This window comes from Coturnix japonica, chromosome 21 (assembly GCF_001577835.2).
Source record: "Coturnix japonica isolate 7356 chromosome 21, Coturnix japonica 2.1, whole genome shotgun sequence".
Taxonomy (NCBI): domain Eukaryota; kingdom Metazoa; phylum Chordata; class Aves; order Galliformes; family Phasianidae; genus Coturnix; species Coturnix japonica.
Genome location: NC_029536.1, coordinates 3,689,400 through 3,708,764, shown reverse-complemented (window position 1 = coordinate 3,708,764; position 19,365 = coordinate 3,689,400). Strand labels below are relative to the sequence as shown.

The 19,365-nt window shown below is 44.9% G+C and overlaps 1 protein-coding gene across 1 annotated transcript in view; it reads right to left on the bottom strand.

The window, feature by feature from the left end:
• The window catches only part of SPEN (spen family transcriptional repressor), a 51,034-nt gene that overhangs the window by 8,705 nt on the left and 22,964 nt on the right, over window positions 1-19,365 (bottom strand). Inside the window, 8 exon segments of the mRNA XM_015882263.2 lie at window positions 1-1,757; window positions 4,219-4,319; window positions 5,871-5,984; window positions 7,168-7,281; window positions 7,853-7,978; window positions 10,294-10,445; window positions 11,254-11,454; window positions 13,215-13,375. Of these exon segments, the coding sequence (XP_015737749.1) occupies window positions 1-1,757; window positions 4,219-4,319; window positions 5,871-5,984; window positions 7,168-7,281; window positions 7,853-7,978; window positions 10,294-10,445; window positions 11,254-11,454; window positions 13,215-13,375 (2,726 nt within the window).

Genomic DNA, 19,365 nt, shown 5'->3' with positions numbered 1-19,365 from the left:
CTTTCTTTGGACTGCCAAACTTCTCAGATTTTGCAATCTCCATTTCCAACTGCTGTTTTAACCTGCGACTTTGCTCCATTTGCTTCCTATAACTTTGTGTGTGGTCAATGTCAATGCCAATTTTCTCCTCTGTTTCAGCTGACTGAGGTTTCTCTTGGCCAAGCTTATGGTCAGGTGTGTCTTCTGGAAGACCAGAGTAATTCTTCTTTGTGTCTTCTCTCTCTGTTCCATGATCATCAAGTAACTGTGCTTGTTTATGCTGGGATTTTACTGGATTCAATTTTTTAGAAGGGAGCTCTTGAATTTCCACTGGCTCATCAGCTGCCTCAATTAGCCTTGCCTGCAAATCTAGAGTGGGACGCATGCCAATCCCACCAACATTAAGAGTCTCCTGAATTTCTTTGGGACTAGTACCAGGAATAAGTCTTTCCAGTCTCATCTTTTTAGATTCCCTTTTAAGCATCTCCTTCCTCAGGGGCTTTCTCTCCAATTCTCCTTCCCTTAACAATGTAGCTTCTCTAGACGAAGCCGTTGCATCAAGCTGTTTTTTCAAAGCTACTCGTGCATCTTCTTCATCTTGGCTGCCTCTTTTTGCTTCCAGTTTTTGCCTGTCAAGCTTCAGATTTGCATCAGCAAAACGTCTCTTACGAGCTTCCAGCTTGTCTAAATCTACCGCATTTGCCCCCTCAGAAGTCTGCTCTGTCTTCAAGTGCTTTTTGGGTTTCAGTTTTCCCTCTTTATCAACCACTTCTATGTGACTGGCAAGGGCTTTCTCTTTTTGTACCTTGGTTCTGGCAGGTTCCAGTTTAGACTGATCAGACTTTGTTTGCTCAGCTTGAGATGTCTGTGTTTTCTGTTCAAGAAGTGGTGACTTCATAGTGTCGTTATCAAGCTTTGCTCTCAGTTTCTCCAAAGTAGGCTGATCTATAACCTTCCCTTCCTTTTCTTTCACTCGGGTCAACACTACACAAGGCATTAGCTCTAAACGGTTTTTAGCCGTCCCTTCTTTGTCACCTCTCTCTTTACTCTGTTTGCTATTGCCCTTTAATTTTTCAGGGCTGGGCTCTCTCTCATTCTCTTGATCAGTTTCAGAAGACTGAGAGCTGGGTGAATGGATTTTTGCTTTTCGTTTTTGCTTATCTGTTTTCTCCTTTTCTAGTTTTTCCGGCTTCTCCTTCCTCACCAACCGTTTGTCTTTGTCAGCTCTCTCCTGGTCAAAAGCTCGGTCTTTCTCTGTTTTTTCATTCTTTGCGTAACGTTCTACACGGGCTTTGTCAAGCTTGTCATATCGTGGAGGAGACAGAGAGCTGCAGCTTCCACTGCGATCCGATGACCTGCTGTAGATCCTCCTCTCTGAATCACTCTGCAGCCTTTCTGATTGTGAGGGAGATGCTCCAGGACTCTGTGGACGCCTTGAGTGTGTGGGACTCTGGCTACGTTCAATTGGTCTCCTCTCATGATCTCTGTCACGATCGGATTCAAACCGTTCCCTCTCCCTCTCTCTCTCCCGTTGTCTGTAGCTGTACTCCCTTATGTCTTGCTCATAGGGATCACCCCTGTAATCCCGGTACTCGCGTGGGTCATCGTAGTATCGTGGGTCATAGTAGTCTCCTTGGTAAGGATCCCATTCTGCATAAAATTCTCTTCCTCGAGCTGGGTATTCTCGACGAGGATCTTCAGGGTAGGTCCCAGGAGTCCTAACAGTCTCATAGTAAGTACGATCAGGGGCATATTCGTAAGATCCTCTTCTTTCATCCCTACTAAAAATACAAAAAAAACAGGGCAATCAGTTTTCCCTCTCAACCAATGTGCTGCATTACCACCTTTGTCTACAGCAATTTATATGTGTACTAAGGCAACTGTACACAACTGCACACAGAGATTTAACAATAAATCAGTACACGGTGGATTAAATGCTTTGTTAGCTTCAAATACTCTATGCAGTTAATTATTCAGTCATTTAGTGACAGCTCTGCCAGGTACCTTTTCGTCAGCCTTACTGCACTGTTTTGCCAAATTCAGATACCCCATCACATTAAGATAAAACCTAACACTCATGCAAACACACAGCCATCATGGAGAACACTCCCCCTTGTGGAGCAGAGACATGTTTGTTAACTTTTCATTTTAATCAACAAATACAAAACCAGACACAAAAAGCACCACTAGTTCAGTAACAAATAGAGAGACTGGCTACTCCACACACCTAAGCAGTCTAATCCATTCCTAAAGAATTCATGAACCATTAGGATGCTCAGAGGATAAATGGCCTTTCTCCTGCAACACACGCTGCTCCACCTGCACTCTGCCCCAGAGTCATCACTCCTTCAGAGCTTTACCAGTGAGAAACCTTAGGTGGCTTTGAACAGTTGTGATATTACACAATCCAACCTCACACAACAATATTCCAGAGACATCCCAGCCTCCTACTCAAGAAATCCCATTTACATTTTCACAGCCCACAGACTGCAGAACTGGATATGCTCACGTTCACGTGGGTCTGTTGCGGGTGAAACACCACATGATGTGGTTTTGTAATGCTTGTAAAGAACGTTTCCAGATATTCTTCTGAAGAGATGTACAACACTCTGGTTTTGTAAAGGTCTGAGATTAACAATGCAGTGACCTGGTGAGATTATTCCTTAATGTTGTACCAGTGCAACTTCTCTGAAGTTAAAAAACATATGTCATGGTTTGAGTTCTGTTTAGACTGAGTACAATTAAAACTTAAGGAAATCTGGCTGGTGCAATTCTCAGCAACATTGCTAGAGACAGCAAAGTGCCAGAAGGAGCCTGGGAGACCAGAAGATGCAGAATTACAAGAGAGACTGCAGAGCTCATTCAATCACTCCATGATTCATTACTTCTAAGTACCCAGTAATGACAATGTGAACGTAATGACAGAAAAGGAAAAACAAGTCCAACAGTACTCAAGTATCTAGCTGTTCCAGAAATAAATGTGCAGCTCAGAATCGTTTCACACTGAAGACAAGCCCAAGCTGACTTCTGCGCATTAAAAGACATCTGAAAATGCACTACTCTTTCCTCAGACTGGTGTAGTTCAAAGAAAATGGCTACTGACTTCATCACAACATCTGGCAAGGATCGGAGAATGAATGTACTTATTTCCATTATGCAAATCCTGATTGCCAATTTCTAAACTCTCTCCACTTTTACATCTGGTAATTTTGGATGAGTGTTAGTTCAAGCTATTTTGCTGTTAAAAAAAAAATGAACATTAGATCTATCTAACAGACAGGGACAATCAAAGTCCAAGTCACACTAAGCTTATTCATAGGTAGAACCCTAACAATGTAAGCTAGCATCTGAAGGTAACAAAAATGCACTCACACAAAACCAAAACCTTCTGGTGTTCAGCCTACACTGCTGTCATTAATAATAAAAACAGTGATGTTCCATTCAGTCACCAGAGGGGGAAAAAAGAACAAAATGAGAGTGCTTCAGTGCAAGGCTGCTTTCAGCCAGGGTATACAAATAAAAATGGCTGCTCAGAGGCAGCACAAGATTTTGCAGCCTACAAGAAATGGTCAGAAGCCAACATGACAGATGCTGTAGGTGGACATCAACACAGAATACATTTTCATATGGGGAAAAAAATAACCCTCGCTCATTTTAACAATTTTATCAAGTTAACAAACTAACAAGGGGTAGGTAGAAGACTGAATTTTACTCTGTTCAAGAGAAGAGCAGCAGTGGCTGGTCAGACTATATGCAAACAACTGTCATCATCTGCATTACACCGGAGGGTTAAGGCGTTACAGGCAAACCAGTCTTTGTATTCTTAGCAAACAACAAATGACTCATAACTGTGTCCTGGTGACCCATCACCATAACCCAAATACTAAACATATACCACGCAGATAGCTGAAGCCTCCACCTTACATATGAGTTTTAGTAACTGTCTACACTTCAGATGTGTGATATCCTGTCTGCCTTAATGCACAGGTTTAAGCTCAGCCACCAAAACTTGCTGGGAATTTTTTGTGTGGGTGGGTTTTTTCAGGAGGGGGGTTATGTTTTAAAGTTGAGAAGATGGAAGGTAATAAAAATAGGCTAAAATGCTTTTAATGAAACTTTAAAAGGATAAAGTTGAGAGGAACAAAACCCAGTGTTTAAAAACTGGCCTGAAGAAAGTTTAATTATATGAATACGATGCTGAAGAAGGAAGAAACAATAATAACAGCATTAGACACTTGCCTTCTTTCTGCCAGCATTTCATAGAAGTCTCTGATATCTTGACCTGTTTTCTCCATGGAATGATAAAAAGCCAACTGACTTTCTCGATTTGCAAAATCCACCTGAAAAATAAAAGGTTAATCACATTCAATATGAGAAACAACCCATTTTAACACTGCTTCAAGTCTGCTGGGGAATCTGAGCACAGGAGCTGAACTGAAAATGGGGATTATCCTACTTAACAATAAAAACGACAAGCGTTTCTTGGGACTGGCCGACCCAACGCATCTCCAGGAGAAAAAGACCTTTCCCTCTCTATTTGGTGTTTCTGTGTGGATCTGTGTAACCACTTCCTTGCTGGGGTTTTAGCTGCAAGACCAGAAGCATGTGAGAAGCTTCTGTCCAGTAAACCAGCAGGAAAAAGCACATTATTCTCATGGTATTGATAATTCCAATGCTGCAGCTCCGTTTAAAATTCCAAAGTGCCTTATGCATCCACATGGTCAGCGTTATTCTTTTCAGACTCATTATTTGCCTGGGTTTATACACCAAGGCAACAGTGGGGACGGGGAAGGAAACAAAAATTGCAGCTCCCTACTTTAGCTGCTCCAAGATTGCCTGTTTTCTAGCTAAGTGTGCAAATATTAAGAACCCGATGGCATAACTGATGCCAAAAATGAATGATTAAAATGGATTTAATGAAATGTATATCACATTAATGAAACTACTATTTTTTTTAACAGCCTTGAGGGTTTGTTTTTTTCCCTACATCTGCCTAGACTTTTGTATAACCGCATCAGTGGAGCACAGACGTACAGACACTAAGGGTTCTGCTTGCTGCAGGGTTGCCAAGGAGCAAGACCCATTGACACATTATAGGAAACTTCTGAATGGAGATGTACTTTATTCCGTATGAAGGCTCCTTATGTTCAACCACCACATTTACAAACTGAAGTATATCCAACTCTTAACCCCAAGGGGTATGAAGTTGCTAGGTTAACGTACCAGATGAGAGACCATGCTTGAAATCATCACCCACTCTTTAGGAGAGAAGAAAGGAGGAGGAGGAAGGTGATTCAGAGGGTGGCTAACACCTCACATCCCATTTAGTGGCACTGATGGGACACTGAGAATAGGTTTTACCATATTCACCCAAATCCAAGATGGCTCAGAAGATGCCAAGTGCTGCTCCAGGAAAAAAATACTCTCCATCCATTCTTTTATAGAGGAGTTTTTAGGAGCAGATGGCAGGTTTGGCCAGGCTTCCTCAAGGAGCAGGCTGACACTTTGGGCCGGGGCACTGACACTCATCAGCCACATGGCAGCGCTCTGTCACCCTGTGCAGCTGCAGCCCCCAGCTCGGACTTTTCTACATTAAAATAAATCTTGCCTTGGATTGGGGTAAATAAGGCAGTAAATAACATGGACACCAACACTGAGGAGCTTAGAGAGACAAGTTCAGCGAAACAAACGGCAGGACACTGGAAAAGGCTCTGCAGGTAACAGTTTGAGGTACCCTAACATCTTGATAAGCCGAGTGTGAAAAATAGTTTAAGCCTTAGGTAAATGGGACGTGCTTGTCCCGCTAAGAGTCCTTCTGACTGGCAGTGCTCAAGGGGAAAGGCCTAAACACAATTTGTTTCTGGCTTTGTTTTGGAGGTCATTCTGCACACCTTAATTTTATTCCCACCGATTTTCCTCCCCTTGGTCTCTTTTACAGCTGCTTGTGCATATTCAATCTCATTGTAGAGAACCAGGGCCATGCCTTTTAAGCGGTCAAACACCACCTGTAAAAAACAAAAAAACAAAACAAAAACCAAATAAGAGCCTCATCCACAGGACTTAACGTCAGTCCCAACAAAATCCTAAGTCATGAGGATACCAGTAAGAAAATGATTTTTAGCAAAGTAAATTTCCGTTCTTTTCTGATGAGGCATATTGTAATGAAGAGACAATATAAGCACACGGGACTGCTTTGAATTGTGGATCTTGTGGCTTGAGGTATATTATGCCTTTATTTTGTTTTTCTGTATTTTACTTTTCTCTTTTTTCTTTGGTGACTCAGTTTTGTAGTTTCGCTTGGTTTACTTTTGAGTTTTTTTAAAAAAAATTCCAATATGTCTTAGGGGGGAAAAAAGGTAAAGGGAACATTTAATCACAAGATGGAAACCGTTCTTATTATGACAGTCTGCAGTACCGCTCATTGCTAAACACCCAGTTTCCAAATATCAGCTTCCTTCAGCAACACAGACTTATTATCCAAGCAACAACAACTACAATAAAAAATGTCAAAGCTGCAACACAAATCCACAGAATTCCTTACGGAGGTAAAACCCCGATCCTGAGAAGATGCACGTGAACAGCTTCACTTTAAGCACATCCATGTCCAACAAAAGGACATCCATGTCCAACACATCCACAGAAGGATGGGGACAACTCACATGCTTAAGGTGAAGCACGTGCACAGATCTCGCTTGTGGAGGGGCTGTGTGATGTGCCTCTGCTGCAGGACGTGTTCCACAGTCACTGCCTTTCTTCTTTTCTTTCACATGCTTTTGTTAGCGTGACTGTCCTAACTGCATTGAAGAAGTCATTCTTTGGTCTCATGAAAAAGGTGGCCATGCCTATTTCTGTAATTAGCATGAGTAAGTGTAACTACTTGATTAGGTTCTTATTCCTGTGGTGTGAGCAGACTAAAGAAATTTAGTTGGGGTAAGGCTGTACTGCACAAGAGCTACACGTGGGTTCCAATACTTGTTATCTCGGCTCACTCCAAACACCAGCAGCAACTGCTCTATGGATCAGATGGACGAGATGCAAAGCTAGAGAGCCCTGTCAGCCAAATCACAACCCAGAGAGAATTTCTCTATCGGAGCTATAAAGCCCTGGACAGCCGGGGTTGAAAGGACAGGATGTGAAGAAAGGAAGACAGTAACAACTTCAAACCATACACCAAAGCCTCCCACCTACCTTCACCACAGGCCCGTATCGGCAGAAATGTCGAGTTAAATACTGATCCGTAACGTTTGTAGAAAGACCATCTAACCACACGCAGTTTGTAGGCATGCTCTTTCCAAAACCCAGCTGAACACAAAAGGGCAAAACGTCCATCAGTAAAATGTACAAGCATTAAACTCACTGAACAGAGCATGCCTAATTAAGAGTTATTTGGAAAAAAAGCGATCGTTTGTATGGGTTTTCTAAAATTAGCATCTTGCACAGGTGTAAGCAAGACAAAAAAAATCAAGCAGCAATTAATGAAAATAATTCTGCATGCTTAAACAAATATAGTGTTTGACAACATTTGTTTCCTGTGCAATCTGAACGCTTCTGGAAGGTGACAGATTGATGGCTCTGGGGACTCACAGCCTCTGTTTATCATCACTACCAGGGCAGCTCCCCAGCTCTGCCTTCAAGGGGCAAACCAAAGAATGGCAGTCTCCAGGTCTGCTCCATGCTGGGCCTCCTTGCTCAGGCAGCCAGCAAAAATGATGATTAACCCCAACTCTGGTGGTGAAAACACTGCGCTGTAACCTGGACTATGAATGGGGAAAAAAATCTCACTTGCATGGCCTAAGCTGATCCAAAATACCTTAAGATGCTGCAAACCAAAGTAAGCAGGAGAAGGAGAGCATCCATGGGAAGATTTCCTTACCTTGAGCCGGTTGTTTCCAAGATATTCCCCATCCATCTTCTTAATTGCTTTACACACACTTGCAATATCACAGTATTGCAGGAATGCATATTGAGGAACACCATTCACTTTCTTAATGTCAATATCCTGGGGAGAAAAAGGAAATGACAGTCAGCAACAGGATATTCAACAATGTAACTGGATCTAAATGGACTTCTGATACTCACAGTCATTGTTTAATTAATGCTTTGCTCACAGACAGGATTTAAACATTAGTAGATAGTTGAAAACATTATTAGATAGTTGAAAATTTTGCTGTTCTGCTGTATCTCATTCAATAGTAAAACCAAATCCTTACTGACACAGGGAGAGCTCTTTATAATGCAGATTTGAAGTTTGACCCCACAGAAGCCAGCCTGACCTGATCAACAAACAGCAGCTTTGCTTTGCTAATATTGTGTCAAGAAGAGACAACACCAAGAATTAAGTCTAAATTTCTGCTCGCAAAGGCTTGAGAGAAAACAGCCTGCTCCAATCCTCATTTCGGAGCCAAAGGCCACACAGGATTTCTGCTCCAAATAAACCTGATCCATCCTGTTCCTAGAGGCACAGAGCGGTGCTGGACACGTCTCCAGAGCCAGTCTGGCACTGATGTGACACAGACAAAAAAGACCCTGAATTTCTATCACTGCTGATATCTAACCTTCAGCCACCATGAGCCCGTTCAAAAGCAGGTGCAGTCACAAGAAAGCAATGAAGGTCTAATTAAGGCTCATTTTAATTGATTTAAAAATAAAAGCAGCAAGCTTGTAGCCGACATTTGGTTAACATTCAAGCTTAGCGCTAGTACTAGCAAATGTACCAAATGCCTCTGAACAAACACATGATGTTATGATTCATTCCAAGCTGAAAATAGAAGGTAGAGTGCTGGGGTTTATTTGTATAAATCGCAGAAGCTTCCTTAGTGCACCGCATGCCAATGCTACGGCACGAATTCAAGCACAAACCTTCCAACAGTCAGGACAGACTAATTTCGTGGTTAATAAATCTAGAGGCAAGGCAGCAGTCTGAAATGGTCTCACCTAAGAAATCTTTAGCTGAGAAAACAGAAGTGAACAGAGTGATTTACACAACTATCGGAATTCTATAGCCTTGACCTAATGATTTAAGTGGAATGCTAATTGAGGACTACATTTCCAAGCTCTGAAGCAGCACTATTGCAACTGTGGCAAATTATACCTGACTGCTCACTCTGGGCAAGCAATTTCTTCTGGCAGGCAAATAAAACAGCAGCATTTTGCTCATTATCTACAGGAAAGGTTATAAAGCTGGTCCCTTTTGCACCTGAGCTTGTAAGTTTTCATGGAGATTCAAGCAAGGCAGCACTGCTACTGAATTCTGACCAATTAATAATGTTGACAACCCAGCACTGTTTCATAGAAAATCCAATTTACAAGACAGTGCAGTACCACTGATAAGCATCTTTATCGGGACAGCTCAGCTGGTACAACATTAGGAAAAGGTTGAAGCCACAGACACTGTGTGAATCCATAAACCAGCAGTGATTTCAAGAGAAAAGGGATGCACGCACACCATATTGTGCCAGCCACCATAAAATGTACATTTTGTGTTTGTCCACAGCACACATAGGAGCATGCTGCCCCTTCCTTCCATTGATACCTCAACAGCTACAGTAGTATTCTGGAAATATATATTATCTGGTTATATAATATATATTATCTGCAAAGCAGATAATGCAGCCACAGCCTCCAAAGAATTGTGCAGTGAGCATCCAGAATAAACTGTAAGTGCAGAAGTTCAGATTCAACTAATTCTATTCACTGTAATTTTCTGGCAAATCTCTCATAAATGCAGTACTGATATGACTTGGTGGCATGAGGAGAGGAGAGGGGAATGTCTGCTGCTTTACCTCGTGCAAATCAGCCTGCTCAGCCAAAAACCCAAATCCCACATGTGTCATCACCACCCCATCTGTTCAGTGCCTCCTCTGCCCTATTGTCAGGGAACAGACTGCCATAGCTGATGGCTACTGCCACATGCAGCAGCTCAACACTTTGTTTCAGACATGAATAGGAAATGCAGACTTCACAGAGCGGTACTGATTAAATACGAAAGCAGCACTAGGAGTATGGAAATCCCAACTACCCAGCTATGCTTCTGCAAATACTCTCGGCTGGCAGAAGATACATTTCTGACAAACACTCCCAAGACTGTTTCTACTGCTAAATTATCTCCTCAATACACTCGTGCTAAGATTTCACTCAAAATGCAAAGAAAAGCTTTCAGGTGTATTTCAGCAAGACGAATGACTCAGATTATTATAGAAAGACTGAATTATCTGCTATCAGCAGCACAATGTTCCACCACTAGCAGCATTTTATGGGTCCGTACAGAAAGAATTGGCAATAATACCCTACAGAGCAGAATCAGAATTCACATACCACTATGCCACCGAAGCGCTGGAAGATGTTGCGAAGGTCATGGTAGGTGGTTGTCTTCTCCAGGTTGCCAATGAAGAGAGTTCTGGTTGCTTTTGGGTGAAACTCGTCTATCCTTTCATCCAAAGGACGAAATTCATTCTCGCTTTCAGTTTCTAGAAGCAGAAGAGTGAACAATTTTGAATGCAACTGCAGTGTTTTTCACATGGGTTTGGTTCGCACTGATTTGTTTGCTTCAGTCTACTTCCTGACACGCAGATATGATCTGAATGAGACTAACCAATGTCTTCAACAAAAACACAGCTTGTGAACTGCCCTCCTTACGTCTACATTGCAACACTGAGTGAGCACTACAGAACGAGACCATCCTCAGATGAAAAACTGCTCTGTTCTGCATCTGCTTCACTAGAAACTTAACTCTTTTTCAAATATTAATGCCTGTCAAGAATTCAAATGAGGCTTCATCGCACTTGGGGAACAGCATATGGAAAAAGTTGATTTTCACAAGTTTATTTTTAAACAAACAATTGAAGTACAGTGTGAAATCGACGTGCTCAATGCCACAGCTTTCACTGATTAGTCATTCACACTACGCTGCCTAAGCCGTTAGGAGCTGTTTTAATTAAAAGCTGAAAAAAGGTGGCTGTGGGGACTCTGTTCTATGCTTACACCACCTACTGGCTCCTGCTCCACTGAGATATGGAAGATCTGATTGTTCCTCCCAGCAGCAGCAGATCCCGCTGTTTGAGAGGATGGCAGCTTTCCTTCTTTGCGGTTTAAGACTGGAATTCTCTCCCTGTTTGACCTAGCAGTATCCACTCTCCCAGCTCTGGAATTTATTCTGGCCTATTTCCCAGTTTCTTAAAACTACATTTCTTCAGGAAGGTGTTTGGAAGATTTATTTCTACATTTCCTCAGCAGTGATTGTGCCCAGGGCAGCAACACATCCGGCATAGGCCTCACCTGGTCCTATCCAGGCTGTCACTTCAATCTGCATGCCAAAGAAAAGCTTTCCTTTGGAGGCATTCAGTGCTTTCTCCTGGTCCTCCTGCTGTCGGAAGAACACCAGTCCATACCGTTCCTCAGAGGCCCCATGAATCTGCACCGACGTCACCTTCCCATACTTCTTGAATTCATGGAAAAGTCCATCTTTAAGGCTTGTATCTAAACCAACAAACATACGTCAGTAGCACGAACACACATTTTGTAACCACTTGGTAGGACATTAAGAAATCTAATACTCTTTCTTAAATATGACTCAGCACTCAGTGTTGCAATAGACAACCCTAAGTTCTCATATTATACAAAGAAGCTGAGGCATGGTGAGAATTAACAGCTAAAGCTGCCCACCAGTTCTAAGCGAAACACTGGAGATGCTTCAAATCTTCCCCTGGAAATCCATACCACTGTTTCTAAGCACCAGCTCCAGTAGCTGTGGTGATGGGGACATGCAGGGTTTCTCACAGATGGTCACTAATTAAGCAATTTTCCCACCATTGCACCAGAGCTGAGACAGAAGCTGTGAGAGAACCCCATCTGCAGGGGCATCATGCAGACACCATGTTGAAGGCATGACCCTGCTGTCCCTTACAGCCCTGTCTCATTCAGCACACACATCTCTGCTCCTGCAGGAGGGCTCTGGGCCACAGTGGATGTTCTCTCAGTGCTTGTTGCTCCTTCCCTGGGCAGCATCCATTTTCTGCTCTAAATGAGCTGGGTTTTGGGGGCAAACTTCATATTCTGCCACCTCATAACATCAATGGCACTGGAAGCCTGATCAAAGCTGTCCTGAACTTTATCCTGCAGCCCTTCCTCGCAGACTAACCTTTCTACACATTCCTGTCCAGTCTTCGTTACAACTCCATTTGAATAACTTCCTTCCACCTTCCTCGCACACAGCAATAAGCTGCAGGGCATTTTTAAGACCCGCAGCCAAATCTAGACTGCATTTTTCTTCCTGAGGTGAAAAAATGAACAACTCTACAAAACCACAGCCCTGTACCCAACGTCAGTTTGGATGTCCAAAGCATGGAAGTACTTCTCTCCCAATAAATCACCTTCAGAAAATGTTAAGCAACACTTAAGGTGTTTTTTAACTGCATCAGAATGAAATTGTGCTGAGGCAGACAGCAAATGGAACAAAACTGTGGACAATTTCAGTCTCAACAGCTTCAGTTTGGCAATGCTGAAAGAATCTGAGGGGAAAGCACTGCACAACTTTTATCATAACCACAGCCTCCTTTCATGGATGCAAGAAGTTAAATTCCTGGCCCAAGTTGTAAAAGCCACAGCAGGACTGCTCCTCTGGCCAAAGAATCCTAGAATGGCCTGGGTTGAAAAGGATCACAGTGCTCACCCAGTTCCAACCCCCTGCTGTGTGCAGGGCTGCCAACCAGCAGCCCAGGCTGCCCAGAGCCACATCCAGCCTGGCCTTGAATGCCTGCAGGGATGGGGCATCCACAGCCTCCTTGGGCAACCTGTTTCCAAAAAAAAGAAAAACTTCCTCCTAAGATCCAACCTAAACCTCCCCTGTCTCAGTTTAAAACCATTCCCCTTTGTTCTATCACTTTCCACCCTTATACTTGGAATTTATACAGGGGAGAGTCCTCACATACACAAACCCCTCACATTTCCATCTCTAGCAGAATAACACAGAAATCTCTTCAGTGCAGCACCATTCACAACTTCATGCTTTTCATAATGCAAACCACCTTGCATTGTGATGGCAGCATATGAACCAAGCATGAACCAGGTTTCATACAAGACAGTTCATCAAACGACACATTTTCCCATTCAACAGTGCAAGAGTTCAAAAAGATATTTAACAGAAAGGATGCAGAACAAAAATGGTTTAATCCACATTTACTCCATTTTTTCCCCCTTCTTCTGGAACACTGAAGACACAGTTCTGCATGTGACTGTACCTGTTGAGCGCACTGGAAGATTTTGGACCTTGATCCCAAAACTTTTCCTGGGTTCATCTTTCTCCAGAGATGGAAGCAGCTGAGATGCAGGCGCGGGGACCGCTGTGGATTGCACAGAGCGTGCTGGCGACTCATCACTCGAACTGCTGCTGGAGTCACTGCTGCAAAAGGCACAAGGGAAACTGTCAGAGTCAAAGGGGCTGGAATTAGAAAGCAAACCTCGCCTGAGCTATGGTGGGTTTCTGGTTAGCTCTCAGAGCTGTCTTTGTTCTTGGAGCATGCTGGCTATCAGTGTCAGCACACAGCTATTTGGGACTGTGCTGACAACAAACCATGGGGATAGAGCTCTCCTGAAGCCATCTTATCTTCCTCACCTGAGGCAGAAGAGCTGCTCCCAGCACACGCAAAAGCTCAGAGACGCTCCAAAACCACCCTACAGAGCCCTCCGAGGTGAAGGCCAAGGAATATAGGTAAAACATCAGATGGATCTTGCTGTGCTCCAGGACAATAGGGGAGATGGAATGACAGAGCTTATCAGCCTGGGCACAGCACGCGCTGGATGGCAAAGCACACAGGGCACATCACAGAATCCCTCACAGCACAACAAGATAATCCGCTGCCAAGCTGATGGGCAGCCCCTTAATGCCTCCCAAGGCCCCACATCTCCCAGGGATGGATCCCAGAACCACAGGATATCCCAAGCTGCAAAGGACCCACAGGTATCACCTTCGCAGAGAATACAAAACATAGAGAATAACGTGACTGCAGCCTGCCCAGTGGGGACACGTCAGCTCCTTCTGTGGCTGGTTTCTTCCCGGAGGCACAAGGGCTTCTAACAGTGCTAAAAATAATTGTGTCTGACATAACCCTGGAGAGTCTTCTATTACACAAGCGACTTTCTAAAAAATTCCACTGGAATTTCAATTCAGTGAGTGCTGGGAGGAGGATCTGCCACGTACAGAAAGAACAGACAAGCTTTGAAGTTCATTGCTTTTCACATTTGTCTCTGTATCGTGTTAGAAACAAGCTCATCTTTTTTGCATCTGACATTATTTCACAGCTTTCCTGTATTCCCTCTTAAACCGTTTGACTTCATAGCATATCACAGAATGACCTGGGTTGAAAAGGACCACAATGCTCATCTCGTTTCTATCACTCTGCTGTGTGCAGGGTCACCAACCAGCAGCCCAGGCTGCCCAGAGCCACATCCAGCCTGGCCTTGAATGCCTGCAGGGATGGGGCATCCACAGCCTCCTTGGGCAACATGTTCCAGGGCATCTTCTCTCCTCTTTTCACAAGGAAATGGTTTTGTGCTCCTGACCATTTTAACCATCTGATGCAGGTATCTCTCCCACCACGCTCTGCACTTCTGTGGCTGCGCACTTTGCTTCTCTAAGGGGAAGGCCACCATCAGCATGGAGCAAAATGGGCAGTGGGGATGCATAGAAAACACAAACATCACCAGAGGATGAAGGAAGAGAGTCTGAAAATCATTTCCAAACTGAGAGCAGCCCCACGTGCTGTGGAAGTGAGAACAGACATCAGGGCTTCAGCAAGCCTCTGCCCCTTTGCACGTCTTTGCTGGGTACCACCAGCCAATTATTTCAAACATCCAACTTTGCAGAGAGACTGCATCTGTTAAGTAAGAGGTAGAGCTGGATTTCTATGTGAGCGGTGCTTTAAAATGGGAACGGGGTATTTTTAGTGCTTAAGAAGAACAAGCTGTTAGAATGGCAGAGTAACACGGTAAGACACTGGAGCAGCAGAGCACAGCCACATACTAACACTGCACTGAGGGGATGAATCACACGGCATGGATCTCATTTATACCTCAGGGGGATCTGGGAAAGGGGGAACACGCTGCTAACTAACTCCTGCTGTATGCAGGGAGCTTTAGGGATGTGTGTCCCAAAGCAAATGGAGGCTCTGAGGTGTTCCAGGAGAAAAATCATGCTTTCTCTATTCAGTTTTCAGGGAGGAAAAAAACAGGAACAATTCCCCTTTCTTTCTTTCAGTAAAGGCTCGTCTTTTTTCCAACTCAAGAAACATGGATATAATCATTCAAGAGCTGAAGCCAAAGGTTTTCTGCTGTGTGAATGGGAGATTGATGGAAGAGTTAATTACAGCTGCTGTGTCATGAAGTTACAGCCGCAGCAGAATCAAAACAAGCATGTGACAGTGAGCTGTAGGAAGTCTCAAGCGGAACAACAGATCGCTTTCACACCGAGCTAAAACATGGATGCTGCGTGTAGATACGATCCCAGAACACACTAATATGGCTGCTTTTCTCCTTGCATTTGGGACCATCCCGAAGGAACAGCTCGGTGCCCTCGGCTGTTCCCTGCCTGGCACGCAGCCTCCTCCCAGCACAGGGAAACCTGCTCCTCAACGTCCATGTAAACTCAGCCGAGCAGAATGCCAGCACAGCTAATCTCCTGAGCTGTCACAACACACGCGTCTCACAGAGAGGCAGTCTGTGCTGGGAATTGGCTTTTTTAAACATCTCAGCCTTACAGCTTCATTTGCCTTTTAGGAGGTTTGCTCGTGACGTGCGCTCATTTGGGAAGAGGCAGCTTTCAGACGCTGCCTCATTGAGCTCAGACCTGCACAGAGCTTTACTATGAGATCTGCTGCAGCTTTTATCCCGGCCTCACACAAAACAGGGGTTTGATTTTGCTGTTAGCAAAACCAGATGGAAATGGGGGCTGTAAGGAGATAGCTCTTTAAGGAGGCAGACGTGGAGCCTTCCTCTGCCACAAGCATAATTGATGAGCCCTTTTAAAACATTAATCCAATCGTCTATAGTGTTTCACAAGCATTCAGGATGCCCGTGTTCTTACTCAGAGTATTTATCTCTACATCTGACTTCTAATAATCACGATAAACCTATCAGCAACCCAGTGCTCTGTATCCACCTGGGCACAGCTCCTCCAATGCACAGAACTGAACTCTGGGGTTCAGACCACAGAAATGAGCCCGAGCAAGGCTGGTTCTCAGCACACAGATATTGCTTTTCTCATTTAAACTGCAAAGATGATGCTTTGGATCCCGGCACACCTCTCACTCCTGCTGAAATACACCTCGTTTTCAACTAATTGCATTCTGCAGTTCCAACGAATGATGAAGTTATGTGCTATTTATGTATGATAAATGAAAGCTCCCAAGCGAAGCACACAAAGGCAGCCGCTCTCTTTGTTCCCAGCACAGTGGAGATAAAAGCAGGCTCCGAGGCAGCCCATGTGAAAGGATCCCTGCTGCTGAGCTGAATCAAGGGATCCCACAGCTCTGCCGTACCCTTCTGCAGCTCTCAAATGTGGGACGGCTGTCATTTGTGAGCACTGATTAGAGAAGTGTGAGTCAGCTGTAGTGCAGTGAGGCCTCGGTGCAAAATAAAGCTGAAGCATTAATGTGTGCAGCAGGCAGCTGGGAGCAAAAGGCAACAAAGCCAGCCCTCGTGGTCAGGGCGAGTTAGAAGGCCTAAAATTGTTGGAGGGGGGAACGAATTTCAGCAGGAAAAGATAACAAATGAGGTGTTATTTTTATAACAGTTCCCTTCCAAAATTGTGTAAGGAGAACTGGAATAGGACGCAGAGCTCTTCTACAGAACTAATCAAAGCCTTTTTATTGTCAATGGGCTCCAGACACAAGCAGCCAGATGAGATTTCTTTGGGCGTAATGATGGGAAACTGGCAGCAGAGGAACAGCCAACAGACCCTGAGTGCAACAATCACTGTTTGGAAAAGCAGTTCTGGTGACCTGGTTATTGGTGGCCAACGCTCTGCAAAAGCTACCATGGTCACCATGAAAAACATGAGGGAACGTGGCACATTCTGACTATACAGCAAAGCTTGCCCTTGAAAATGGCTTTTGGATATACCGAAATCATAGGTAGATGTAGGTTGATTTTAAGCTGTTATTTCTGCCTTAAAGCACCACACCAAACTAAACGTGTGTTTAACTAGGATTCCCCTCATCCTCAACACACGTTGAAGCCCCCAACCACCCCAAAGGACGCACGTTATCAACCAAAGCAGATCTGCACTGTTTAAGCATCCTCCTAGGGAATGGAGCACCCACCAGTGCCTGCCCCATAGCAAAGCTCACACACCACTCAGAGGATCCACATGGCTGTCCTGCTGCATTTATGGGCTTCCATATGGGAACCCAGAGCTCTCAGCATCCCTTCCTCACAGCTGCTGTACATTCTTCCAGCACTGACCCACAGCTTATTTGGTGCACACACTGAGTCCTGTGTGACACAAGTCCACATCAGCACGTGTGCACAACAAAACCATTTCTTAGCTCTATGGAAATGAATAAGGGTGTGGGGTTTTCCCCTGCTACAAGGAGTTACTGAGCCTGAGTGAAAGGCATCAGAAAAGCAAGTCAGACGTCCCAGGTTTGTTTGCATTGAGGTAACAAGCCATTACCATGCTCTGCAGACAGCTCAGCCCACACGTACATACCACAGCCAGCCCAAACCCTCCTTTTCCATTTCATAACAACCTTTTCCATTTTAATATCAACACACGAGCTGCCTGGCATGTAAGGGTGGAGAAAGCCAGAGCAGAGCTACACCAAACAGTGCCTCTGTGTCATTACCCTGTGCCTGCAGGCTGCCTCGTGGTACCTCCAGCCTGTGCTGGGAGGCAGTGATTGCACCACACTGCTGGCATCGTGTCAAGCCACCCAGGGAACTTTGGTCTGTGCATGTCACACACACACACCCTCAAAAGTATTTAACAACACACAGCTATGAGAAAACAACCTACAGAGTCGTTTTGACCTGCTACATGTAAGCAGAAAACAGTTGTGATAAAACAGTGCTCAGCAGATATAGAAGTATTGAGTGCTCCAAGAAAGGCCACTACAAGCTGTGCACAAACGAAATCAGGACGACCTCTTTTCATCAGCTTTTTCTGCCTTACCACGCCCAGAAAGGAGACTTAAGCAACCTCCTGCTGGGCTGGAATCCTAAATTGAAAGAAGTAAAACGATGTTTAAAGGCCATGGGAAAGTAGCACAGCCATGACCAGCCCTGATGTGTTAGGCAGCCAACTCACACAGCCTGTTGGAAGGGCTTTTTCAGCCTTGGACTGGTGTATTATCAAGGTACGGTTCCTGTGTTGTTAACCCAAATCAAGTGTCTGGTTATTAAGGTTACAATACCATCTCCAGGATGGGCCATATGAATATTTCCTCTGCATTAATCTGGCTGAGAATGGTGCCCAATCCAGCACCAACGCCACTCCCTGACCTCGTCCCACTGTCCTCAGGCTCGGCTGTCGGGGTGAACTTTGTACAAGCAAGAAGCAAACAGGTAACCTGGAAAACACACGCTGCTTACAGGCCCAGCAGCAGCTCGCTGCAGCCCCATGCTGGGATGGGGCCACCTCGAGGTGCTGCCCACCTACCTGCTGCACACAGGTCCCCTGGGGACAACACACTGTGATGGTGCCAAAGAACGTCCTGAGAGGCAGAGGAAAGGTGAGCGCTGCCTGCACTGAGCTGGGGAGGCTGAAGCCAGAGAGGCCTCGAGGGTGAAGTGCAAAACAGCTCCGTGCCGTCACGTTCCCACGATTCAGCTTCCACCAGTGTGAACCAGAGCAGCTTTCCCCTCCAGATCTGGGAACGTCCCTGTGCTGCTGAGTGCTGCCTGTGATCACAGCTGCCTTTACAGACGTCAGCGGGGCAGGGCTCGCTGCTGCAGCTTGCAGAGTCTGCAGGAAAAACCTCTTTTCAACCTTCTGGCCAGAATTACCGTCAGGCTGTTAAAGTAAACAACTTTTGCCAGCTATCTACAGACGATCTAAATGAATATGTTGCAACCGCCACCTGGGAGCGAATGAAAAGAGCCAGGTACATCCCCACAGCCCTGCAATACAGATGGAAAAACAAGGGAAGCGGAGGGCACGGGCTTTGCCCAAGGTCGAGCAGTGATCGCCCAGGCAGCAGGATGAGGAACTCGTGGCTCATGGCAGGCCAGAGCTGTGCAGAGACATGAGAAGCTGCTTTCATGAGCAGCAGCAGCAATGCTTTCATGAGGGCACCTACCGAGGACCTTAAGAAAAACCTACCCTGAGTACAACCAAAGTGCCATTCAAAGTGCGACCATGGTCCACATTCATGTGCTGCCCCATTCATTTGCTGG